Genomic DNA, 27,894 nt, shown 5'->3' on the forward strand with positions numbered 1-27,894 from the left:
TGCTCTAAAGTTAGTTTATAATCTCTGGAGGGAAACAATCCCGGGAGTCTTCATGTTGTCATCATCAGATGTGGAACATGAACAAAGTCTGACTCCACGTGTCAGGAAACAACACCGTCACTGGAGTTTATGCCAAATAAATATTTGCACGTGTTAAAAGAACCACAAATGGACAGCTAATGAGGTTAATTAGAGATGTACATGTTCAGTCACATGGTATTTAATCTGATGACACTGCAGGAAAAAAGCATGGTTGCCCTGGAGTGCCAAACACTACAACATTGAAGAAAACGCAACCACATTAAGAAAACACTGAAACATTAAACACACTAAAGCATTAAGAAGAAAACAATATCACATTTATGTTTTCTTAAATGTAGTATTTTCTTCGTGTTGTAGTGTTTTCTTAATGTTGTAGTGTTAGCTTAAATGTTGTCGTGTTAGCTTAAATGTAGTGTTTTCTTAATGTTGCAGTGTTAGCTTAAATGTTGTAGTGTTAGCTTGAATGTTGTAGTGTTTTCTTAATGTTGTAGTGTTAGCTTAAATGTTGTAATGTTTTCTAAATGTTGTCGTGTTAGCTTAAATGTTGTAGTGTTATCTTAAATGTTGTAGCGTTTTCTTAAATGTTGTAGTGTTATCTTAAATGGTGTAGTGCAGGGGTCACCAACCTTTTTGAGATGAGAGCTACCTTAAGGGTAAAAAATAATATGGAGGGCTACCACGTTAACATTTTTTTGTTTGTTTACCATTTAAATGATTAATATTATGCATTAAACTGCATACACATTCATTCCAGTGCTTACTCCTAACGATTACCAGTTTTTATAAACAATATCAAAGATATTTTACTGAGCGATCATACGGATACATGCAAGTGAGGTGAAGTGAAGTGAGCCCGCGGGCACCGTATTGGCTGCCTGCGGGCTACCAGGTGCCCGCGGGCACCACGTTGGTGACCCCTGGTGTAGTGTTAGCTTAAATGTTGTAGTGTTAGCTTAAATGTTGCAGTGTTTTCTTTATGTTGTCCTTTTAGCTTAAACGTTGTAGTGTTTTCTTAATGTTGTAGTGTTAGTTTAAATTTTTTAGTGTTTTCTAAATGTTGTAGTGTAAGCTTAAATGTTGTAGTATTTTCTAAAGGTTACAGTGTTGGCTTAAACGTTGTAGTGTTTCTTAATGTTGCAGTCTTTTCTAATGTAGCGTTTCTTAAATGTTGTTGTGTTAGCTTAAACTTTGTAGTGTTAGCTTAAATGTTGCAGTGTTTTCTTAATGTTGTCCTGTCAGCTTAAATGTTGTAGTGTTTTCTTAATGTTGTAGTGTTAGCTTAAATGTTGTGGTATTTTCTAAATGTTGTAGTGTTAGCTTAAATGTTGTAGTGTTATCTTAAATGTTGTAGTGTTTTCTAAATGCTGTAGTGTTAGCTTAAATGTTGTAGTGTTATCTTAAATGTTGCAGTGTTTTCTTAATGTTGTCCTTTTAGCTTAAACGTTGTAGTGTTTTCTTAATGTTGTAGTGTTAGTTTAAATTTTGTAGTGTTTTCATAATGTTGTAGTGTTAGCTTAAATGTTGTAGTATTTTCTAAAGGTTACAGTGTTGGCTTAAACGTTGTAGTGTTTCTTAATGTTGCAGTCTTTTCTAATGTAGCGTTTCTTAAAAGTTGTTGTGTTAGCTTAAATTTTGTAGTATTTTCTAAATATTGTAGTGTTAGCTTAAATGTTGTAGTGTTTTGTTAATGTTGCAGTCTTTTCTAATGTTGTAGCGTTTCCTTAAATGTTGCCGTGTTTGACACTCCAGGGCCACCGTAAAAATACCACAAAATAATTATGGGACAAAGTCTAAGTGTAAAAACGTACGATCTGACTGGCAAATGTCGTCGAGTGCCTGCTTTGTAAATTGTAAAACGTAAAATGTCTTCCCTGTAAAAAATGAGTACCTGAAAAAGGGCACTCAGCCTTTCAATAAAAAATAATAAAATTGAACTTCCTCCTAACCTTGGTTTTCCACCAGCACAATGGAGTATATTACCCAGACATACAATTATTGTATTCTCATTGTGAGTCTGTACATTCACCAATGAAAAGTGAACTTTTCCCGACTCCGACAGCTTAAGAGCACTTGTTCTTTTATCACATCTGGTGATTTTCATCATTGCTTTTTTCTGAGAAGTGGCAGCCTGTGGCGTTCAGGAACAATCCGCTCCTGCAGAGCTCACAATCTCAGAGCTCGTCCTTTCAAGACCAACTGTTGCTGCGCTTTTTTTGTCCTTATATAAAACTGTGTGGGTCAAAGGTCACGGTGAACGGACACAAATATGATCAGACTCACAGTGGATACAAGACTTCACCTTTATTTTGAAAATAATTGTGATACTGTGGGAATATCAGTGTTGTTTCATTCCATTCTGGAGATTATTTTAATCTCTATAAAGTAAACATTCCATCTTCTGCTCATGATGTAGTTCTATCATAAAACCTGTTATTATTGGACATGTATGTCCTTGTTTATGTTGTGTACCGAAACAAAAGCACAATCCAATCAAAATTATTATTTTAATGTCGTTGCACATTGTAAAACCAATTTAACTCGTTCTCCACTGGCACATAATCTAAATTAATTATTTATAAGTATGTGTTAGATAGATAGATAGATAGATAGATAGATAGATAGATAGATAGATAGATAGATAGATAGATAGATAGATAGATAGATAGATAGATAGATAGATAGATAGATAGATAGATTGGGATTCAAACAGCTTCCACTCGGATTAAATCAGTTTTGCAACAGTTTCCCCTGGGATTAAACATCTTTGATTGGGATTAAACAGCTTCCACTGGGAGCAGCTCTAAAACAACGTCCACTGAGATTAAAACTGTTTTAAAACATCTTTGATTGGTATTAAACCAGCTTCCACTGGGATTAAATCAGATCTAAAACAGCTTCCACTGGGATTAAAACATTTTTGAAACAGTTTCCACTGGGATTAAGACATCTTCGATTGGGATTAAAACAGTTTCCACTGGGATTAAAACTGTTTTAAAACGTATTTGATTGGGATTAAAACAGTTTCCAGTCAGATTAAATAAATTTTGCAACAGTTTCCACTGGGATTAAAACATCTTGGATTGGGATTAAATCAGTTTTAAAGCTGCTTCGATTCGAATTAAAACCATTTTAAAACACTGGGATTAAGGCAGCTCTAAAACACCGTCCACTGTAATTAAAACTGTTTTAAAACATCTTTGATGTCCCAGCTTCCACTGGGATTAAAACATTTTTGAAACAGTTTCCACTGGGATTAAGACATCTTCGATTGGGATTAAAACAGTTTCTACTGGGATTAAATCAGTTTGAAAACAGTTTCCACTGGGATAAAAACTGTTTTAAAACATCTTTGATTTTGATTAAAACAGCTTCCACTCAGATTAAATCAATTTTGCAACAGTTTCCACTGGCATTAAAATATCTTGGATTGGGATTAAATCAGTTTTAAAATGGCTTCGATTTGAATTAAAACCATTTTAAAACAGTTTCCACTGGGATTAAGGCAGCTCTAAAACATCGTCCACTTGGATTAGAACTGTTTTAAAACATCTTTGATTGGTATTAAAACAGCTTCCACTGGGATTAAATTGGCTGTAAAACGGCTTCCACTGGGATTAAAACTGTTTTACACTGGGATGAGTATGAAAATGAAGCCTATATCCCACAATAATTAGCCTCAAATGGGTGAAGTTTTTACATTTCACAGGAAAACTGTGCTAACAGTGAAGGAGAGTAGAGGATCAGTGTGTGTTGGACATTATTTTTGTCATTATTACGCTCTGTAAGTGACTGACTCCGGTCTCTCACGTCTCTTGTACCCACAATGCCACTTGCTTCCAGTTGTACGATGTAATTAACTGCATTCTCCCGGCGTCTCGTGTCCATTCAGTCCTCATTAAAGCGACTTGAATGGAAACCACCGGCGCTGCATAGCTGGGGAAATCCACTCGACACAGTGCATTAACAGGGAATCAGCTGACCTGCCGCTTACACCAGTGGCTGAGATTAGCTAACGCTGCGGAATCTGAGCCATCCGTCACAAATGTACAGATTCCGTATCTTAAAGGAGCAAAAAAAAAATTCTGCAATATCCCTGAAAGTGACAGTGTGCGAGTATTCCTTATGAAGCGCGCTCGCCTCTCTCTCTCGAGTCCCACAGGAGTGGCATTACTTCAAAATCACCTTAGAGCGCTGACTCCCATTTATCAAGGCGAGCCACAATTGGCCCGCGGGGCGAGCGGCAGTCGACCGTAAATCCAGAAATGTCCGATAAGACGGCGTGCGCGGCGCTCCCCTCCACCAATTATGTCTTAGCAAAGCTTTCCGAACACGTAGCAGTTACAGACGAAGCAAAAGATGGGAATCATGAAGCGGCCGATACTCGGCTGATCTCAGCAGCCCCTGCTGTTAATCTGAGCAGCTCTGGGCCTAAAAGTTACTGATCGAGCTGAAGGGAAATCTCTGGATTGAGGTTCTTTTTCTTTTTGTGCTGACTATCGGATCACCTTCTCCTGGATAAATCCCACACATCCCGGTGAAGGGGTTTAGCTCTCTTTGGGCCTGTGTGTATCTGCGTCCAAGAGTAAGAGGATCTTTGGATCTTCTCCCCGCTGAGAGTTTCTGCAACTTCACACGAAAATAACCGCGATCGGCCGACGCGAGCGGGTTTTCAGGCGGCAGCGAATCGCGCTGTGACGACTTAGAGCCTCATTTGAGATTCAAAATTTAAAGACAACACTACAGGCAAAAGGTGTGTTTGTGGCTGAGTGAGAAGCTCACAAAGACCTGGAGGGGGAGACATTTGCTTGTACACAGTGCCACCTCGTGGCAGACGGTGGTCCTGCAGCATGAGGTGACATCTGGTGTTTTCCAACCGCTTTTTAAATGATTATTTTTATTTTATTTTTTACACAAAGTAGCTACTTGGCAACATTGACCCTGTCAATGTTTTTGCATAAAGACAAAACAACACTTTAAAGTTGTAAACGAGAGCAAATGATGATTATAAATAACGCAGTAAAAAGAAAAGAATAGAAAAAAGTGTGACGGTGCAGCAGAAAACAGTAATTTACTTTAAAATGATTAAAAGAATGCACAGTGCAGCTAAAATAATACAATGTAAAGTATTACATTCAAATTTAAATTCAATATAGTATATTTAATACAGTATATTTAATATATTATCATTAAATAGGGTGCCAAAATAGCAGAAAATACTAATTACTTTGAAAATAATAATATCACAATTAATACTATAATCCGGGTTTTTTGTTTTGTAAATCGGGTTTCAAAAGTACGGAAGAAGATTAGGGACAAAAAGAAAATAAAAGAAAGGGATAAAAATACTAATAAAAATAAATAGATATGTGCATAAATAATAAATAAAGCTGAACATATATGTGTGTTAAAACAGTGTTGTTGAGCTATAGACAAGGAATTGTGGCAATTCTACCTCATATTGTACAGTTTAACACTTCTTAGCCATCTTTAAGATAGATAGATAGATAGATAGATAGATAGATAGATAGATAGATAGATAGATAGATAGATAGATAGATAGATAGATAGATAGATAGATAGATAGATAGATAGCACTTGTTTTAGCTAATTTTAGCTAAATCTAGCTATCTATCTGCTATCTTAAAGATGGCTAAAAGGTAGCTTAAAGTTGGCTAAAGCAATTGTTATCTATCTATCTATCTATCTATCTATCTATCTATCTATCTATCTATCTATCTATCTATCTATCTATCTATCTATCTATCTGCTATCTTAAAGATGGCTAAAAGGTGTTAAACTGTACAATATGAGGTAGAATTGCCACAATTCCTTGTCTATAGCTCAACAACACTGTTTTAACACACATATATGTTCAGCTTTATTTATTATTTATATACATATCTATTTATTTTTATTAGTATTTTTATCCCTTTCTTTTTTTTTCTTTTTGTCCCTAATCTTCTTCCGTACTTTTGAAACCCGATTTACAAAACAAAAAACCCGGATTATAGTATTAATTTTGATATTATTATTTTCAAAGTAATTAGTATTTTCTTTGCCAGTGTGGTTTAGGAGTCACACTGGTGAGAGGAGCGGTGCATGTCCACCCGCACAATCACCTGTTCCACCGCTGCCCTCAGGGAGGCGATGCAGGCCAATAAAAGCGGAAAACAGCACATAATCCCAGGGCTGTTGCAATAATAATAACAATGAAGGGTTTGACTCTTTTTTAAAAAATGTTTTAATTCTACCTGGGATACACTGTTCAGTCAAAAATATGTGGTGCAACATGTTTAATCCCAATGAGAACAGTTTTAATCCCAGTGGGATCCGTTTTAATCCCAATGAGAACAGTTTTAAACTGTACAACATGAGGTAAAGCTCAACAACACTGTTTTAACACACATATACGTTCAGATTTATACACATATCTATTTATTTTTATTAGGATGTTTCTAAATACTAAAATGTAGCTTAAAATTTGCTAAAACAAGTCTTATCTATCTATCTATCTATCTATCTATCTATCTATCTATCTATCTATCTATCTATCTATCTATCTATCTATCTATCTATCTATCTATCTATCTATCTATCTATCTATCTAACACATACTTATAAATAATTAATTTAGATTATGTGCCAGTGGAGAACGAGTTAAATTGGTTTTACAATGTGCAACGACATTAAAATAATAATTTTGATTGGATTGTGCTTTTGTTTCGGTACACAACATAAACAAGGACATACATGTCCAATAATAACAGGTTTTATGATAGAACTACATCATGAGCAGAAGATGGAATGTTTACTTTATAGAGATTAAAATAATCTCCAGAATGGAATGAAACAACACTGATATTCCCACAGTGTCACAATTATTTTCAAAATAAAGGTGAAGTCTTGTATCCACTGTGAGTCTGATCATATTTGTGTCCGTTCACCGTGACCTTTGACCCACACAGTTTTATATAAGGACAAAAAAAGCGCAGCAACAGTTGGTCTTGAAAGGACGAGCTCTGAGATTGTGAGCTCTGCAGGAGCGGATTGTTCCTGAACGCCACAGGCTGCCACTTCTCAGAAAAAAGCAATGATGAAAATCACCAGATCTAGATCTATCTATCTATCTATAACAATTGTTTTAGCTAACTTTAAGCTACCTTTTAACCATCTTTAAGATGGCAGCTAGATAGATAGATAGATAGATAGATAGATAGATAGATAGATAGATAGATAGATAGATAGATAGATAGATAGATAGATAGATAGATAGATAGATAGATAGATAGATAACAATTGCTTTAGCTAACTTTAAGCTACCTTTTAACCATCTTTAAGATAGCAGCTAGATAGATAGATAGATAGATAGATAGATAGATAACACTTGTTTTAGCTAATTTTAAGTTACATTTTAGTATTTAGAAACATCCTAATAAAAATAAATAGATATGTGTATAAATAATAAATAAATCTGAACGTATATGTGTGTGAAAACAGTGTTGTTGAGCTTTACCTCATGTTGTACAGTTTAAAACTGTTCTCATTGGGATTAAAATTGATCCCACTGGGATTAAAACGGTTCTCATTGGGATTAAACATGTTGCACCACATATTTTTGACTGAACAGTTTATCCCAGGTAGAATAAAAAAAAAAAAAAAAAAAAGAGTCAAACCCTTCATTGTTATTATTATTGCAACAGCCCTGGGATTATGTGCTGTTTTTCCGTCAGTCTGCTCTGGTTTTTATTGGCCTGCATCGCCTCCCTGAGGGCATCGGTGGAACAGGTGATTGTGTGGGTGGACATGCACCACTCCTCTCACCAGTGTGACTCCTAAACCACACTGGCACCTCTCTGGAAGAAGAGATCTTGTGTTTCAATAGAACCTGCCCTTCCCTTCCTGGTTAAATACAGTAAATAAAATTCAGTGTAAAAATGCATGCTTTAAAGCAGGGGTCACCAACCTCTTTTAGACCGAGAGCGACCTGAAGGGTAAAGAATAATATGGAGGGCTACCATATTAACATTTTATGCACTATTTTTTTTTTTTTTACCATTTAAATTATTAATATTATGCATTTAATTGCATACACATAAATTCCAGTGCTTACTCCTAACTATTATCAGGTTTTATAAACAATATCAATGATATTTTACAGAGTGATCATATGGATAAATGCAAGTGAGGTGAAGTGAAGTGAGCCTGCGGGCACCGTATTGGCTGCCTGCGGGCTACCAGGTGCTCGCGGGCACCACGTTGGTGACCCCTGCTTTAAAGGGACAATATGTAGTATTTATGGGTTTATATTACCCAAAATCCACTTTTGTATACATATTATGTGCTCCTGCATTGTCTAGTTGCTGTATAATAGTTGTTATATCATTTTCGTAGTGTTTCAAAAAGTCATTTAAAATAACATGGTCGCGGACCGCGGTTGCATAGCCACTGTTAGCAGCGAGACGCCATGTTTCTGCCGGAGCCTGTAAGGACAAACGCGAGAGAACAAATCAAGCGTCTCTTTACTTGTAGCAGAAGTCCCGCCTCCACTCTCTCCGCTTCGTCTGCTACGGCCGCGGTAGCTCGCCCTCTCCCTCGCCTCACGAACCTCATCTGCTGACATGGAGAAAGACAACGAGGACGACATTTGACCAGCTGCGGATACCGTAGCGCTCAGGGAAGGGAGGGGGTGAGCAGAGCAGCAGGTCTTTGTTGTAAATTTCCGCCTCTCCTCTAGATGGCACTATAAACTACTTAACTAGGACAAACGCGAGAGAACATTATTTTGATAACAACTATTATACAGCAACTAGACAATGCAGGAGCACATAATATGTATACAAAAGTGGATTTTGGGTAATATAAACCCATAAATACTACATATTGTCCCTTTAAAGCAGGGGTCACCAACGTGGTGCCCGCGAGCACCTGGTCGCGGGCACCACGCCTCCTCTCTCTCCGCTAGAAGACGAAGCGGAGAGAGAGGAGGCGGGACTTCCGGTACAAGTAAAGAGACGCTTGTTTTGTCCTCTCGCGTTTGTCCTTACAGGCTCCGGTAGAAACATGGCGTCTTGCTGCTAACAGTGGCTATGCAACCGCGGTCCGCGGTCATGTTATTTTACATGACTTTTTGAAACACTACGAAAATGAAACAAAAACTATTATACAGCGACTAGACAATGCAGGAGCACATAATATGTATAAAAAAGTGGATTTTGGGTTATATAAACCCTTAAATACTACACATTGTACCTTTAAGCTGATAGATAGATAGATAGATAGATAGATAGATAGATAGATAGATAGATAGATAGATAGATAGATAGATAGATAGATAGATAGATAGATAGATAGATAATGAATGAATCTGAATGTATATACGTGTTAAAACAGTGTATAGTGTCTATACAGCTATAGACAAGGAACATGTTTTTTGTTGTTTTTTTTAGCAGCGATTCTACCTCATATTGTACAGTTTAAAACCTGTTCTTTGGGATTCAAACTGATATACAATTTCAATCAAACCAGTGACCGCAAAGAATAAGTGAGGGAGCGCAAAGAAAAAGTGTGTTTTCAAATAATAAAATACAATATTTTGAAAGATAACGTCAATATATTTTTTGCTTCTTAAAAACTTTTGTTGGATTAGTGAAAAGTGTTGTCTGAAAATATTGACACAAATTCCTTCTAAAATAATTTCTTCCAAAGAAGAAGAACAAACAAAAAGGCGGAGCCTCAGGGAGGAGGGCGTGGCTTCCCTCTGTCTGTGAAAGCAAGAGATTCGACGAGGTTCACGCCCCCTCACAAATACTATCAGACACATTCATGCTCATTTCAAGTGAGTCAAAGCCAAAGCTCAGCTCGGGGAAGTCCTGAGGAAGGTAAGACTCTCACGCTTTGTTTTTAACCTCTTCTTCTACGAAAACAAAAACTGTAGCGTTTAATGTAAATGAGAGGGGGGGGGGGGAACCGCGGTTTTATTGTAGCACGCGAGGAAGAAGCAGCAGCAGCAACAACATTAGCAGCAGCACATGGTCTGTTTTATCTGGCTGATGCAACAACACGGTGAGAAAAACTTGAAAAAGTATCACGAAGAAGAAGAAGAGCGCGAAAAAGGCGATGATTTAAACACGTTTGTCCACGAGACACAGGACACGCGTGCCGTAAATACACGTATACGTGCGTCACGGTGTCGATTTAATCTCTCTGTTTGTTGAGAAAATGTGACATAAACCAGGTTTTATGAATAACTATGTCAAACAGGTTTAAGTTAAGCTAAGTATGTTTAGTATTAGTGCGAAAGCTATTCTAAATTAATTCAATATTGTACTAAAATGGCAAATTTAAGACAAGTATAGGTTTAAAAAAAACTAGCTTGAATGCCACAGGATGTTGGGATAACACGATATCAGTTTCTCAGTCCGATAAAGGGCTGCAAGTCACGATTATTTTCATCACCGATCCGATTTTCTCGATTAATCGCGCAGTCATTTGGTCCATGAAATGTCAGAAAATGTTAGTTCGTTTTTCCTCAAACCTGGAAATTTGATTTGCTCAAATGTCTTTGTTTTTGTCCTCAAACCAAAATGATTGAGTTTTAATTACGGATGCACAACAATTCGATTTTGCAGAGAAGCTCAATTTGGGCCCATTTATGTATTTCTAAATTAATTTTGCAGATGAAAAAAGAAACGCGCTGATTATGTAAAACTGAAAATGCTATAATATTAGCTTTTATTTACAGTGTTCCCTTGCTAAATCACACAGGAAATCTGGTGTTTGTGTACAACTACAGTGTTTATTCAAATTAAAACAATTTTTTAAATTGTTAATACACTATTTTAACATGCAGTCAATTATAAGTAGCTTCAAAGATATTGAAAGTTATTCTTTTAAGGTTAAAACAGGTTTAAGTTAAGCTAAGTACGTTTAGTATTAGTGCGAAAACTATTCTAAACTAATTCAATATTGTACTAAAATGGCACATTTAAGACAAGTATAGGTTTAAAAAACTAGCTTCAATGCCACAGGATGTTGGGATAACGCGATATCACTTTCTCAATCCAATAAAGGGCTGCAACTAACGATTATTTTCATCACCGATCCGATTTTCTCGATTAATCGCGAAATCATTTGGTCCAGATAATGCTACTTCGTTTTCGCTCAAACCTGGAAATGATGATTTGCTCAAATGTCTTTGTTTTCGTCCACAAACCAAAATGATTGAGTTTTAATTACGGATGCACAATAGTTTGACTTTTTGCAGATATCAGTGGTCGTCAGTGGTTTTTGAAATGAGAGATCAATTTGGGCCCATTTATGTATTTCTAAGTTAATTTTCCTAACAAAAAAAACCTGAAAATGCTATAATAGTAGCTTTTATTTACAGCATTTATGTACAAATGAAAATGTTCTATTTGTTGACCGGCTTCCCACGCAAAATAACACAGGAATCTTGTGTTTGTGTACAACTACAGTGTTTTTTCTAATTAAAACTTTTTAAAATTGTTAATACACAATTTTAATCTGCAGTCAATTGTAAGTAACTTCAAAGATATTGAAAGTTATTCTTTTATGGTTCAAATAAGCAAAAAAAACTTTTTTGAGCCTATCGTATACGGGATTAAATACATTTCCTGAAGTTTGTTGTAGATTAACTGGCCCGATCCATAAAACCTAAAAATCTATTAGGGTTGAGTTATTATGGAGAAAGGTATCTTATCCGGTTTGGATTGGAATAATTCCATGTTGGCAACGCTTCATTTATAAAACTAATTTTGTAGAGAAGTGGTTTCAGACGTCTTGTTTTGTCAGGACATAAATATAAAGGATGTGCAATAAAAATGTAATTTTAATATTTAAAAGGAACTAGAAATTCCAGCCTTGGCTGTTGGCTGTGTTACTATGTCACTAACCCTGCAGCTGTGTCTCGACATGAGAATTAAAACATCATTATTTGGTTTGTTAGGTTTTATCTTAATCTGCCTCATCCTAGAACCAAACAGAGTTTGCTGATAAATGGATGCTCTGAGTAATCTGACTGATACTTGACATTTTTGAGACATTCAATTTTGCTTGATATTTTATGCGCAGTGAATGATATCACTTTTGAGTGCTGATTTCTTTTAGAGCATCATTTTTTATCTGATGTAACAAATAAACTGCATTTAAGAATGAATTGACATTTCAGTCCACTAGATGGTGCTCGAAGTGCTCACTGTTGAGTGTGACTGAGTCTATCGCCATATAAAATCACTAATACTAATGACCCTTTTGCGCTATGGTCACAGTTCACATCGCCACAGCACGGTTTAGGTTGGTTTTCCACTTTTACAAAATAGTACCTACTCAACCTGGGCGGAGTCCAGAAACCGCACTGCTGCATGAAACTGCACAAACTTGTAAAGCAGTTGTTTTCACTGGAACTGAATCATTAGATTCAGCTCATCAAAGCTATTTGTTCGGTTCTTCCTCCGTGAAATACAGCAGCAGTGTTTGTGATGCCCGCTCGTGATTAGCATTGCTGTCGCTAAATACACCAGACTCCTTTTAAATATTGAGATTTATAGACATTTCCCTGGTTGTTGTTGGAGATTAACCCACATTTTTTAAGATTGTTAAAGTGACAATGTGTAGTATTTCTGGGTTTATATAACCCAAAATCCACTTTTTTATACATATTATGTTCTCCTGCATTGTCTAGTCGCTGTATAATATTTTTTGTTTCATTTTCGTAGTGTTTCAAAAAGTCATGTAAAATAACATGGTCGCGGGCCGCGGTTGCATTGCCACTGTTAGCAGCGAGACGCCATGTTTCTACCGAAGCCTGTAAGGACAAACGCGAGAGAACAAATCAAGCGTCTCTTTACTTGTAACGGAAGCCCCGCCTCCACTCTACGCTTCGTCTGCTATGGCCGTGGTAGCTCGCCCTCGCCTCACGAACCTCATCTGCTGACACGGAGAAAGACAACGAGGACGACATTTGACCAGCTGAGGGTACCGTAGCGCTCAGGGAAGGGAGGGGGTGAGCAGAGCAGCAGTTCTTTGTTGTAAATTTCAGCCTCTCTAGATGTCACTATAAACTACTTACTTCACCTTTAAGTCTTTTTTAACTGATCTACAGTTCGACGTTGTTCGGCTTGATACTTGTGTCAGACGTCTCCTCCAGTGACGGCAGTCCGACCAATCAGTGGCCGGCAGTTTAGCAACGTCACGCAAAGCATCGCCTCAGCTCACTCTTTTGAGTTATAAATGAGAAACAATCATTGAATGTATTTGGAAGTTGTATCAATTTCAACAGTTGCTTTGATTTTATTTTAAACAGACAGCTCCAGTTCGACTGTAGGTGCGCTAACGACGCAAAAGGAGCTAACTGGAAAACGTTGCCTGGACTCTGGTGTTGCGGCACGTAAACCTGACATCATGTGCGTCTTTTTCCGGTCAGTAGTCATGGATGCGTGCCATGCGTTTAACGTTAACGCCGTTAACGTGCCCAGCACTAGCATTAATCTAAGAACAGTGAAAATGGCCACTATTGTCTTAAAGGTGCCATATGTAAGAATGCCGCCAAAAACGGTTACTACATTCAAATTAAAAATACAGAGGTCTTTTAGGTTTCGTTTTTTGACGTAACTGGCAACCCGTGGTTGCTTGGCAGCTGAGACTCTACTGAATGCAATGATTGGTAGATGGCGGTAGGTGGCGCCACATGCCAAAACAAATATGATTTGCAGTCTGCAAAATATTTTTTTAATTCAAATATTTTGGCTGTATTGTTGTTGTTGGTGAGTTCAGGTTGTTATATGAACATTATTCCTGAGTCTCTGTGACATATTAGGAGGATTTTACGGCTAGTTGCTTTTGATTTATTACATAATGCACCTTTAATTTCCAGTAGTTTGAGTGTAGTTTGTCTGCTGCCCTGACTTCTTAAGGTCGGTCTTTCCAACACAGATCAGTCAACCTCGATCAGTCGACCTCTAACCACATCGTTAATGTCAAGTTTAAGGTCATTTCTGTCAGCAGCACATTGTGAGTTTGGAATCAAACGTCGCAATTTCAATTATTTCACGAGCACTAATGCTGCCCTGTTGGGTGTCGTCCAATTAATCTGTCGAAAATAAATTTCAAACGCGCATTTGTGTCGTTTAAATAATCATTTATGTCATTTAAAACTCCACTGCTACTGATGTCGCAAATATCTAAATAAATGTCTGTGTCTGTGAAAGTATTTGGGCTGTCAGTGTGGTGTCAGCCTGACATTTATAAATACAAACCACGTGGGAAGGAACACGAGTGTAAACACAGAGTCAGGGAAAGGCCTGCAAGGTCATGTCAGTTGAGCTCTGACGGTGTGACTTTACACTCTGCTTTAAAACCAAGGTGACAATGTGTGTGTGTGTGTGTGTGTTGGTTGCACACTGTGAAATTATATTCATCAACCTTACAAAGAATGATTAATACGGTTTAATTTGGTACCATTTGGGAATGTGGGCATTCTAAAAGCAGAAATCAGAATTCTAGTATTCTGTAAATATGAAGCAATACTAACTTGTTATATTCAGTTATAGGGAATAATTCTTACCTCAGAATTGTGGTATTTCTGCCGAAATAGCTAGAGCTTCAACTATAGCAATAATTTTATATAAATAAATGATTGAACTGAACTCAAATAATGGATTAATCTTCATTCGCGGCCCTAGTTCAGACATGATTTGGATTTGGGACGCACTGAAGCTCCTGCAACAAATAGAAGCTGTATCTCCTTTTCATAATAGAGCAGTAGGGTTTTGTTTTGTTATTTTTTAGGTTTTTGCACTTCATAGCTTTAATAATAACAAGGTCGTCGTTGCCCTAGAGGAGTCGCAAAGGCTCAAATCCTCTGCCTGAAAGGAAAAGTTAGTTTGGCTTGTGTGAGCATGTATTTACATGGCCCTGGGTTTGCATGTGTCCCCCCAGCTACACCACAAGAACAGGTGGGCTTTTTGTCGCGCTGCTAAATGCCCGTCTCATGCCAAGCGAGGAGTGCGGTGACGTCTGAGTTATTGGCTCCTGGCAGTAATTGTCTTTTGAATTTGTTCAAGGGAAGTTGTAATCAACGCAAAACTCTCTGCAACTTTTCTCAAATTCAAAGTGTTCATAGGCCTTATTTTGAGTGTTTGTTTATATTTTGTGCCAATTTTTCCAGAATAACTTTCAATATCTGGCAGTTATTTACAATTTACTGCATGTTAAAACTAGAGCTGAAACACTAAATTAATCTTCAACTATTTTGATAATGGATTAATCGGTTTGATGCCTTTTTCATTGGTAAACAAGATTTCTGAATGTTTCAGTGTCTTCAATGTGAATATTTTCTGGTTTATTTGTTCCACATAACAAAGGAATAATTAAAACTGAGCTCAGAAACAAGACATTTGAGAACATCATCATTTCCAGGTTTGACAAACATTGACATATTTCAACATAAGGTCACCTGGTGTCAGGTTTTACGTACATGAACGAAAGTTGGTACGCACGTTTATTAGGTTGCAACGGTCAAAAAAGTCAATGCGGGCCTATGGTCTAAACCGCCATCTTGGATCGAACGCCGCTTTTAGCGAATTCGCACCAATAGTATTTGAACAAACTTGTTGGTTTTGTTGGTTTCTTAAAATGTTGGTTGGTACTGTTTTTATTGTTTCTATATTGCTTGTTTTTATGGATCTTGGTCAACTGTTGTTGTTAAATATGCTATCCAAATAAATTTGGATTGGATAATCGATTTATCTTTCGATGTATTTTATCAATTAATTCTGTAATGGTTTGGTCCATAATTGTGGATAAAGTGTTGATCGGGGTTTCCCAAACCTCAAAATGATGATAATCTCAAATGTGATTCAATTGTAATGATTCCTTTTGTTATGTGGAGCAAAGAAACAAGAGCATATTCACATTAAAAGCTTGTTTTTAAACCCACTAAATTAATGAATAATCAGAACAGTAAGTAATCGATTAATTGTTGCCATTCTAATTGCAGTAAATACCGGTCACACGAGAAAAACCAGACACGCTCTGAACTGTGGCTCGACAATTGTCTGACACAAAAAATAAGTGTTTTTACTTTCGCTCTGAACGTTGTTCAGCAAAAAGTGGCTCTGGCAGTTTGTCAGCATTGTGTCGTTGACACAGGAATGTGCTCTCACATGCCTGATTCATGTCGAGCGTGAACGCTACCAACTCGAGAGGCGTTTGAAGGAGCCCAAAAACATGTGAGCGGCTGCTGTTTTCATATTCACCGACATGCCCTTGTGTGTCACGAGCAGATGGTGATCGTCTCCGTGATTGGCCGACAGGAGGGCAGGGCTCGAACCGGCCCACCTGCCTTTATTTAGCTCAGCCTCTGCTGGTCCCCGTCATGTGCGACTGTGATGGAAAAAAAAACACACACAACCTTGCACAATGTAAAAGGACACACAGTGTTTTTCCTGCCCGATGTACTATTATTGACATTTACTGGCTTCTACAACTGTGTCCAATATCTGACCAGGTCATCGGAACCTGGACGCATTTGTTCAACACCGGCTTTGGCCCGTTCAGTCCTTCAGTCTCGTAATCTTTGGAAAATAATTTGACACCCGTAATCTTTGGTAGACACATCCACGCCTTTTTATATTCAGTTTTAATGCCGTAAGAAATCATTTATGACCTCGTGATAATCACTTATTAGAGTCTTGACAGCCCTGGGTGAGAAGACGCTCGTCACAAATGTCCAGGCCCTGAGGCCACGTCCATGCGTCACTGTTCTATTTGAGAGCAGAGAACCTGAATGGTTTGTACACAAAGGAGGAGTCACATGCGCCGTTTGTTGTAGAGAGCATCCGTCTCTGCTCTGATTATTTTCCCTTGGCACTAACCTGCCCGGCAGCGACGCCGCAGAGAAAGCAGTGGATTGGATTTATAACGTGAGAGTTCATCAGTGACAGAAGCTCCTGCCTGTGGTGTATTGAGTTAAAGTGAGTACTTGGTCTGCATTGTGTCTGTTGTGTTTGAGAGGACACTGTGTTGTGTCTGAGAGGACGGTTCGTCTGTTTTACTGTTCACACATTTACAGCAATATTCTGATTAGGGCTTCGAATTTTATAATCGAGCTTAATATTTTTTTCCGATGTCAGAAAATATTGTCCTGTTTTGTCCACAAACCTAAATTAACCTGTTTTTTTGCCAAATGGAGACGTGAAACCAGAAAATATCCACATTTTCAGAAGCTGAAAAATCAGAAATCTTATTTTAATTATTTAAAATAGTTGACGATTAAGTTAGTAATTTTTAAAATTTAAAGTTTGGTTTGAAAATGTGCTCCTCATGCTCCTCCCTCTATGCTGATTGGTAATTAGCTAAATTACTACCATCAAGTATGACCTTTAAGGATACATTTGAGACTTGATCCCACAACTAGTGCTGTCAAACGTTAAACACGTCAACGGCGATTAGCGGCGTTAACACATTCCGCGCGTGAGGTCATGTTTACGTGACGTCGGATTGTAAAAATGAGTCTCTAAAGTAACGCTAAACTTTAAAAACAGAGGCACACATACACAGTACACAGGTACGCTAGTTATTTGTAGCGCTGCTCTTTTCGTTTAATAAACGGACCGTTCCAGTTCGACTGTAGGCGCGCTAACATCGCTAAAAGAAGCTAATGCAGCTAACGGAGCTAACTGGTAAACTGTGCCTGGACCCCTGTATCGTGGCACGTAAAAACATGAGGTCATGAGTGTCTTTTTCCAGTCAGTCGTCATGGAAAGGTGGCATGCGTAAACGTGCATTAAACTTTTGCACAGCACTTCCCACAAGATCTGAGCGTGAGCTGCTTCTTTTTTTTTTATAACATCCTTGCTCTGGCTGTTTTTGTGTCAACAGGACGATTATCTACGACCACGTGCCAGCCAGGATGATTCTGGGGACATTAAAAGGCATCGGGAAGCAGCTCCTGCGGGTGAAAGTCGTCGACTACAACACCGACGAGTCGCGCTTGTGTCGATGCCTCAACACGTTTGACCTGGTGGCCCTGGGTGTGGGCAGCACGCTCGGAGCCGGCGTGTACGTTCTCGCGGGCGCCGTAGCACGGACCGACTCTGGACCCGCCATCATCCTCTCCTTCTTCATCGCCGCCTTGGCCTCCGTGCTGGCCGGTCTGTGCTACGCCGAGTTCGGAGCCCGCGTTCCCAAAACGGGCTCCGCTTACCTGTACAGCTACGTAACGGTGGGAGAACTGTGGGCCTTCATCACTGGCTGGAACCTCATCCTCGCTTATGTCATTGGTAGGAGGACACTTTTAAATAGGGAAGGAAAATGATGTTGGCTCCTTCACCAGATACTAACTTTTTTATCCTCCGCACAGGAACTTCAAGCGTAGCCAGAGCGTGGAGTGCAACGTTCGATGAGCTGATCGGAGGACACATTGAGGAATTCTGCAGACGATACATGACCATCAACGCCCCCGGTGTCCTGGCAGAATATCCAGACATATTCGCTGTCCTCATCATACTTATTTTGACAGGTTAGGATATATTTTCCTCTTATTCAACTTCATTTATCTTTTGTAACATCTTCATTGTTCGTCGATATGCAGATGACACTCCGTGTTATGTAGCAGTAACACAAAACAACATTTCTTCAATCGTAATCCTTAATAAGACGACGGTGTCCATCACCATTATGTTATAAATAGTAATAATAATAATAACATGGAAAAACCTTGTAATTTTGAAAATAAATAAAGTGTGTGAGAATATAAATGTTTAGAACAATAACATACTGTAAATAGCTTTTAGAAAACTAAATAAACTTAGTAAAAATCCCACATTATATATACTGTAAATAACTGAAAAAAAGGTATATAAACTTAGTAAAAAAAATCGGTTCGGGGCCCCAAGCAGTTGCCTGCCTTGCCTGTTCACAAGCTGCGCGTCTGAAGACATGACTCACTGTTCTCTCTCTTTTTCGCAGGACTGCTTGTATTTGGAGTGAAGGAGTCAGCCTTAGTAAATAAAGTGTTCACCTGCGTCAACGTGCTGGTTCTGCTTTTTGTTTTCATCTCTGGCATCATCAAAGGAGACCTAGACAACTGGAACTTGGATCCTGAGAAGATCCTCAATGCCAGCAGAAACTCGAGCCTCAAGTGGGTTCAATCAAAAGCCTGTTCCTCATAAACTTAAAAAAGGTGATGTATTAATTTCAACTTAAAACAACTTGTTTTTTTCTTCTTTTCCAGTGAATCTGTTTTTTTACCAACAAAGGAAGTTCTTGGTGAAGGTGGTTTCATGCCTTTTGGCGTCACCGGAGTCCTCTCTGGTGCGGCCACCTGTTTTTATGCCTTCATAGGTTTTGACTGCATCGCCACAACAGGTAAGAGGAAAAGAGGTCAAATGAATGATAAACACGCTCGCGAACGTCATCCTATTTTCATATCTCCCCGTCTGTTGTGTGTCCTCTACAGGTGAAGAGGTGAAGAATCCCCAGAGGGCCATTCCTATTGGGATCGTGGCCTCGCTGCTTATCTGTTTCGTGGCGTACTTCGGCGTGTCCGCCGCCCTCACCGCCATGATGCCGTACTACCTGCTGGACGAAAACAGCCCTCTGCCGGTGGCGTTTAAGTACGTGGGCTGGGACGGAGCCACCTACGCAGTGGCTGTGGGCTCTTTGTGTGCCTTGTCAACCAGGTAAGAGTCTCTCATGCTAACGTTAGCTGTAGCGTCTGGCGATTACATGCTAGTCTCTGAGGCTTGTAGATCACAGATATCCAAACAGATTTTAGTTTTCTGTCACCTCGTGAACAGTGAAGTTGAAATAAAGAGACATTTATAGTAGTGCTGTCAACCGTTAACTGCGTCAACGACGCGTTTCCATGACGACTGACTGGAAAAAGATGTGTGTGACGTCATGTTTACGTGACTCCCAATTGTTAAAATGAGTCTCTAAAGTAATGCTAAACTATAAAAACAGAGGCACACATACGCAGTACACAGGTACGCTGGTTATTTGTAGCGCTGCTCTTTTCCTTTAATAAACAGACCGTTCCAGTTCGACTGTAGACACGATAACGGCGCTAAAAGGAGCTAACGGAGCTAACTGTTAAACGGTGCCTGGACTCGGGTGTCGCGGCACGTAAATATGACATCATGCGAAGTGGAAACGTGTCATGCGTTAACGTTACCTTTTGCGCAGCACTAATTTATAGCCATTTTTCAACAATCTGTCGAAGTATATCTATCGAAATATAACTGGAAGTTAACCAAAAAGTCTAAAAAACCATACCTTTAGCTTAGAGCTAGCTTTAGCTTTAGAGCATAACCAAATGTGATTTATCAATCGTGAATCGGAAACCGGAAAGCTTACAGCCCTGAAATGTTATCCCTTGCCAACAGACTCTACATTTTCACCTTCATAATCTGTTTATAGATTAATGTTGTTGCTTTGATGATGTCCAGTATATGTGGGGGGTAGAATTCCTGTCCCTCTAGTGTTTAATCTGGGTTTTACACTAATGTGAACTAATCGGTTGATAACTAATCACCGTATCACACTGCTGTCACTCTTGCCTCGTGAAGATTTCACGTAAGTAATGTAATTTTGTCTTATTAAACCTTGAAAATTTGAGTTTTTAGAATTGCATTATGCTTTAATGTCCTTATCCATCGTTAGATTAAATCGAATTATTTTTTTTTCTTTCATAGTTCCATGACTAATGATCAAAAAAAATGTTTTCTTTAATTTAGCTTCACATACTTTTCACACGTTTCTTAGTGTTACTAAATAAATCGTAGACCAAAACATTTGAAGAATAAAAAAAACAAAAAAACCTTGTGTATATTCCTTTATAACAGACTAATAACTGAAAGAGTAAAAGTGGAGTTCCTTGGATGAGTTCTCATGTTTATGTTTTAATCACTTTTTTTAAACCTACCACGCTACAACAAATCAAGCCTTGACCTTAAACTCGTCTAATTCCTTTGGGGCGAATTAAAAACACTGATTAATGGATTAATGCACAGAGTTCCTGAGTCGGAGCTCAGAGTTCAGCCCCCTTGGCCTTGGGAAATTTGACCTTGAAGTTTCCGACTTCAGACGAAAATGCACCGAGCGATCCCTGGCAACGATCCATGAATCCATGAATATTAAATTTGATGAATCAATTATTTGCTCTAGTTGTGTGCATTCACTTACCCGGCATGCCTTTCTCTGTCTCTCTCTCTCTCTTCTCCATATTAGTTTACTAGGTGCCATGTTCCCAATGCCCAGAGTGATCTGGGCCATGGCAGAAGACGGTCTGCTCTTCAAATGTTTGGCTAAAACCAGCGAACGAACCAAAACCCCTCTAACAGCTACAATAACATCCGGCCTTGTGGCAGGTGAGGTTTTGACCTAAAACTACTAACTACCTTGGTGGGTGGGGCTAGTGGGAGGAGCCTCCTGTGTGCACCTGGTCTTAACACAAGACCAAGACCACACTGCTTAGTCTAAATCTGCCGCTGCATGATGCTACAGTTGAGTTCTTGTGTGAGAAACCAGGGTTCAGAAGCATTTTCTTTTTCACCGTTGTTTTCACTCTGCCTCCTCCTCCTCCTCCTCCTCCCTCTTACTTCACCCTTGCCTCAGTCTCCTTGGCTCCATGTTTCCACTGCCGCGCATTATCTTTGCTATGGCCCGCGATGGTCTGCTCTTCTCGTTTCTGGCCCGTGTCGGCGAGAAGAAGACACCCATCGTCTCCACCTTGGTGGCAGGGCTCATGTCTGGTAGGTGGCTGGAGATGAGGCCAGGGGCAACAGTGCCCTCTTGTGGGAGGAGGTGGTGAAATCACACGTGGTTGCAGACAAAATAGACATTCTTTCAATATAAAATGTCCATTTCTGTACATTTAAACCTCATCACTGATGCTGATGCGTCTCTCTTGTGTTTTCTGCAGCTGTGATGGCGTTCTTGTTTGACCTGAAGGACCTGGTCGACCTCATGTCCATTGGCACCTTGCTGGCCTACACTCTGGTTGCTGCCTGCGTGCTCGTCCTCAGGTATTCTTCACCTCCCTCTCGACACGCAGAGATTAAGTTTGACACACGGATTACATGACTGATATTCTGATCAAAGACAGGATCATGTCGACTTTAAAGCAACATGATCTCGGCGTTAAAACCTTAATATATAACGGCTTCAGAATCACAATGGTGCCTCTGTAGTTCTCAAGAGTTATGTAACTGTGAGAAATGCAGCTTATGAAGCCTGGCAATTTCAAGAGTGATGCTGAGCTGTAGATCATTTTACAATGGAATAGTTATCATTTTATCGCAGGAGGAGAATCGGGAGTTTTACAGTCGGTACGTTTACACGTACAGTAATCCAGCTATGGTCATAGTCTGACTAAGCCGGGCAATCGGACAACCTGCAGAGAACAAGGAAAATCGATTTATACGTCCGACTTCACCTCCATAGGTGGCGCTGTATCTGTCTATAAGCTAGTGTGTATTTAATCAGTTTTCACGTCACAGAGGATGGGACGGAGTCATGGATCGGGTTGTGGTTCTGTAAGTTTCGTACCTGGTGCACGCGTTAATCGTAATGCAAATTAGATGGAGTGTGGTTGCTGCCGCCACTGTATCATTTCTGGCAAAAGTTCATGATTAAAACAGGATTTCTGATTGTTTTAGCTTCTTAAATGTGAATATTTTATTTGTTTCTTTGCTCCACATAAACAAATAAATCATTAAAACGGAATTATTTGCTAGTTTGACAAGTTTGACAAACACTGATCAACGTTTTTTTTATGTTTTCTGATATTTTATGGACCAAACGATTCATCGAGAAAATAATCGAGAGATTAATCGATTACCAAAATAATTGTTAGTTGCAGCTCTAGACAGAACGCCAAGTCCAACTCCAGTCCAACTCCAGTCCAACTAAGTGTATACATGCACATTATCCAGGTGTTAGTCTGACTAAGAGTAGGACCAGCTCGATTTTACTCTGATTTGCATTCACTGCTGCTGAATGTAAAACTACTTATTTTTCCTTTAGTAGATATGCCATAAAATGATTGATGATGATAACTATTCTATAGTTCTGTAATCTACTAAAGAACTAAACTAAAGAGGCACCATTTGTGATTAAGGTTTAAATGCTGAGATTGTATCGCTTTAAAGTCACCACCACGGCCCTGTCTTTGATCACCAATATCAGAAAACTCAAAACACCGAAGTTTTCAGTCATACATGACGATAAGAAAACCGAATTGTTGTCTTAGTCCGACTAAGGTCTTTTAAGCCACCTGTAACCACACTGACTGTTTTCCAGGTACCAGCCGGAGCAGCCCAGCCTCGCATACGAGATGGCCAACACTCAGGACGAGACTGAAAACGGCGAGTCGTGCAACGAGGTGAGCATGGACATGTTGCCGCAGCCGGAGGATCGCTTCACCGTCAAGAGTCTCCTTTGCCCCGCGAACACCGAGCCGACGCCGCTTTCTGGCTTTGCCGTCAACGTTTGCACGAGTATACTCGGTGAGAGGGGGACACGCATACACACACACACACCCAAGAAAACATAACCAGCCCGAGGGAAGGAAGTGGAATATCTCTGAATCGTTCATCAACGAATGCTCGGTCTTTCCTGGTTTATTTCAGGTGTGCTGGTGTTTGTCTTCAGTGTCGTCGCGGTACAAGGAGGCGTGGCCTCCTGGTCGGTCACTCTCCTCGTCGTCGTCGCGCTCATGTGTTTGATTCTGTGCGTCGTCGTGTGCCGGCAGCCGCAGAGCAAGGCCAAGCTTTCCTTCAAGGTAAAGTCTGTTCTCTCACCACATTCAAAGCAAATCGCTCGGTGCAGTTTTTTTATTGTAATTAAAATATGATTATTAAATTCAGATGGATTTGTTTAATTTGTGAGATTTGAATAAGTAAAAACACACTTTTATAGCCCCAAACTAAATTAATCAACTGAATAAATTTTAAAAGATAAAGATCCAGTGTGTAACTGTGTTATTATTGAGAAGAATTTGATACACTATATGTAAAACATTAGCGTATAATTGTTTTAAATAAAAATAAATGCACTCACACCATTAGATGTCACCTATTCTTACTCACTGAACAACGTATTGTATTTAAATAGAAATGGCTGAAAAGCTTTTAATTTAAATGAGCATTTAAGGTGCACAGGAGGATTCTCCTTCTGTTTACATATGTTTTCAAAATACCCTCTTTTTTTACCTTTTTGTTGGATTTTTGCATTCATTGTATGTACTTTTGTCTTCTCAAACACTTCCCTTACTGTGTTCCTATGTATCTATTCATGCATGTAATATTTTGTGTGTTTTATGTCTAGATACTGCATTTTGGATGCAAATTTTAGTCATAAAAGGACCAGAAATTGTGCTTTTGCCTATTTTTCAGAATAACTTTAATATCTGGCAGTTATTTACAATTTACTGCATGTTAAAATAATGTTTTAACAAGTTAGATTTATTTAAAAATGCATGAACAATGGATTTTGCATGTTAAATTTGAAATTTAATACAGTATAAAAACACAATTAAAATAACATTTTGTCTCCAACTAGCAAAAAATCGATAATATGGACACATGGTTCTTCCTACTCTGGCAAAAAAGACCCTGATTCTCCGGCTTTCTGACACAGCATGAGTGAAATTAACTGTAATAACCACACATCGACTCAATGTGCAACTTCTCAGCTTTCAGAAACTGTGAGAATTTTTCTGATAGAGCAAACTGTCGCATAACTACGGCGATGCAAAGTGCCAACGCGGCGTCAGTGATACGCTCAGTTTTAATGACAATGTTTTCCCATTTTCCACTAATTTTCATCGCCTGTTTCCAGGCTTTAAACTCTTTTTATCAGGATTTTTCCTGCTCTTAAAGCGGAACTAGACCGGAAGTTCCTATTAACGCTGTTTTTTTGGTGTGTATCTGCGTCATTACCTTGTTTACGAAGCCCTGAAGTTTAGAAACAAACAGTTCAGCCACTGCTGAGAACGCTGTGTTTTATTGTAATCTCGGGCTCAGCGAGATCTCTGAAAATCCTGTTATAGTTACGTAAACAGTACCCTGTCACTTCCAGGGTACTGGCCAATCACAACACAGTCTGTCTTCTCAGGCAAGATTTATGTCTGAAATAGCGCGGCTGACAAGTGCTTTAAAAAGGACAGATTTCTATCGGCTCGTTTCCAGCAAGTAGGAGGTTTTTGACCATAATATCAAGTTAATAAGTAGACCTCCATAACTAACATATGTGCAACAGGACCACTTTATGTGACCTTTAAAGTAAGCGATCACTGCTAAAATCTGCAGTAATGACCCTGCTGATCTATTGTTTTCATGTCTCTCTGGTCACAGGTTCCCTTGCTGCCCTTTGTGCCCGTCATCAGTATGTTTATTAACGTCTACCTGATGATGCAGCTCGACAGAGGAACCTGGTTCCGCTTTGCCATCTGGATGGCCTTAGGTACTTAACTGATTTTCCTTGTATGAATATAATAATGGTGCGCTCCGCTCCTACGCTGTTAAACCTTTTACCTCTGTTAACCTCTAGGCTTCATCATCTACTTCTGCTACGGCATTCGTAACAGCGCCGAGGCGTCGCTGACCAAGTCGGACGCATACGCGCCGGCGTGCACCATCAAAGGCGAGCCCATGCTGACGGAGAAGGAAGCCTTTCTACGCGACACGGCCAACGCCGCCGGAGACGATGACGCAGATTGCTGATGAGACGGGAGGTTCACTAATCTAATCTGGCTCTAATCGATTTATCAAACATCGACACGTGTTAAATTCTCTGAAAAATGGCTGCAAATCCCAGAGACATACGGCGACGTGTCGTCGAGTCGTTTCCTAATTTCAGCCGAACATATTGTCTCATTTATTTTGGCGGCCAAATATGAGACGATGAGTAAAAACAGGATGTGCTGTAGATTTGAGGGGATGAAAAGTTTTATCGTCTAAATTAAAACCGTTTTATACGTTTTTGCCACTTGAGAAATGATCAGGAAATTCAACTGTGGAAAGGAACCAAAAACAAAACTGTATTTTATTTTTTATTCTTTAAAGGTGTGTTCATTTTGGTTCCTAAATCCACAGGATAAACTCTATTATTATACATTTTAAACAACTGGAACTTGTTCAATGTTTTTTTTTTTTGAATACAACGTTGAACAATGAACTCAACAGCGAATAGAACTTAAACGTGACTTCTACCAACCGTGCTTTTTAATAAAAGTCACAGTGGGAAGTGGTTAATTTTGATCTTTCTTATATTATTATGAATTACAGAGGCTTAAATGCAGCTCATCTATAAGCAGATTGCTTACGGAAACCAGACTTTTATTCCCGTCATTCAGTCGACAAAGTGATAATCCCATTTTAAAAAATATGCAATAATTGGACTTTGAATCGCCTAATCCAGATAGTCTGACTAAGACTAAAAACCCCATAATCCACTGTTAAATATTAAGATTCAAGACATTTCCCTGGTAATTGTTGGAGATTAACCCACTTTTTTTTTTTTTTAGGATTGTTAATTCTTTTTAACTGATCTTCACTTCAGCTTGATTCTTGCTTCCTGAATACAACATAGTAACGTCTCAGCTGGCTAAAAAAAGTTCTATGCTAGCGGAAATGCAACTTAGCCGTGACATGGAGAGTCGAGTTGTGCCGGTGGAAGCTCGCCATTTGAAATACCAGTAACAATATTGTACGTGGTATTTTGCGCGTAACAGTGTAGCAACAGTGTAGTGTCTACAGATCGTTTCAGCCACACGGGGGGGGGGGGGGGGGAAACTGCGTATTAGGACCTGAAACTGTATTTTTTTCTAAATGCTTCCCATAGTGGGAAAATCGCAATTTTACTTGAATAAGCAAAATGCATCAGTGATTGTTTCACACACAGTCGACTGCACTGAACGTCCACAGCTCGTTCTCGTGTGTGTGTCTCCACCCACAGTTAGGTGGATTGGAATTGGAAATTGTTTAGGTTTATGACAGAAAGCAGCTAGATTTGTCGCTAGTTGCTTTCTTGAACAAAAAACTCGGCAAAAAAAAGCAGCTGGGGGTTTCTGTTATATCTGTAATGTGTCCAACGTCGTCTTCCGTGTTCCATGTGGACGGAGATATTTCCTGAAACTGGGGAACTCAGTTTTTAACACGGCAAAGAAAACAGCAGTGTTTGTCTTTCCGTGTAGACGAGGCCTGAAACTAAAGTGCAAATGACCTTTTTTTTTTCTACTATTGAGGCGAATGGCAGCCATTTTGTGTTCCTATGTCGGGGTTTGTGAGGTCGCTCAGACTTTTTGAGTTGTGAACTTCAACATTACTCACACAATTCAGCCTCTGTATGTCTATGTGCCTGATGTATTTTTGAAGTGGAACAACAACATTCTTCCTTGTGCTCAAAGTCGCCGTCGTTCCCTGGTGCACACGGTAAATACAGGGAGAGGTGAGCGGCAGAATTGTTGCAATCTGCCGTCTCGCCATTAGATGGCACTAATTATTACACACTGGACCGTGGAATAGCTTTTGGGTTTCTTTCTTGAGCTTCCATCACAAGCACAAAAATGCTTCCACCGCTGCTATAATCGGCTTCAGTATCGTGATTTTAATTTGTTTCTGTTCTCCTTTGACGTCGGAAAACGACGTAACATCGTATTTGTTTGGTTTTGTTGTTATTTGTTTGATATTTGTATAACAAAAACAGGTTTTTACGGTTCCAGTTTGAACCTTTCCACCCAATTTCTAACAGAAATCTGACTCTTTCCCCTTTTCGGTTCATTAGCTTTGCAGTTAGCTTAGTAGAAGAGCCAGTAGGGGGCGCCCTCAC

At 39.2% G+C, this 27,894-nt stretch overlaps 1 protein-coding gene across 2 annotated transcripts; it reads left to right on the forward strand.

Annotated features, from left to right (window-relative positions):
* The first annotated feature begins 9,865 nt into the window (after window positions 1-9,865).
* Window positions 9,866-26,797, forward strand: LOC310925385 (high affinity cationic amino acid transporter 1-like). 2 transcript variants are annotated; one of them, XM_083887332.1, is made up of 12 exons: window positions 9,866-9,920; window positions 17,941-18,341; window positions 18,422-18,580; window positions 19,030-19,201; window positions 19,295-19,428; window positions 19,520-19,742; window positions 21,679-21,815; window positions 21,986-22,088; window positions 23,365-23,570; window positions 23,694-23,845; window positions 25,419-25,527; window positions 25,615-26,797. In XM_083887332.1, exons 2-12 carry the CDS (start codon window positions 17,972-17,974, stop codon window positions 25,785-25,787), a joined length of 1,938 nt encoding a protein of 645 aa, XP_083743458.1. In that variant the 5' UTR covers window positions 9,866-9,920; window positions 17,941-17,971; the 3' UTR covers window positions 25,788-26,797. The 2 variants fall into 2 exon arrangements, with proteins under 2 accessions (XP_083743458.1, XP_083743459.1); XM_083887333.1 differs by lacking the exon at window positions 9,866-9,920 and adding an exon at window positions 16,969-17,033.
* The last annotated feature ends 1,097 nt before the right edge of the window (window positions 26,798-27,894 follow it).

The sequence above is a fragment of the Microchirus variegatus genome, assembly GCF_963457635.1.
Source record: "Microchirus variegatus genome assembly, chromosome: 3".
Taxonomy (NCBI): Eukaryota; Metazoa; Chordata; class Actinopteri; order Pleuronectiformes; family Soleidae; genus Microchirus; species Microchirus variegatus.

Excerpts from the sequence above, each read along its gene's own strand:
- LOC310925385 (XM_083887332.1), top strand. The coding sequence starts at position 17,972 with ATGATTCTGGGGACATTAAAAGGCATCGGGAAGCAGCTCCTGCGGGTG. Across the intron at positions 19,429-19,519 it reads TGACTGCATCGCCACAACAG|GTGAAGAGGTGAAGAATCCC; the intron begins GTAAGAGGAAAA and ends TGTCCTCTACAG. Across the intron at positions 25,528-25,614 it reads TGCCATCTGGATGGCCTTAG|GCTTCATCATCTACTTCTGC; the intron begins GTACTTAACTGA and ends GTTAACCTCTAG.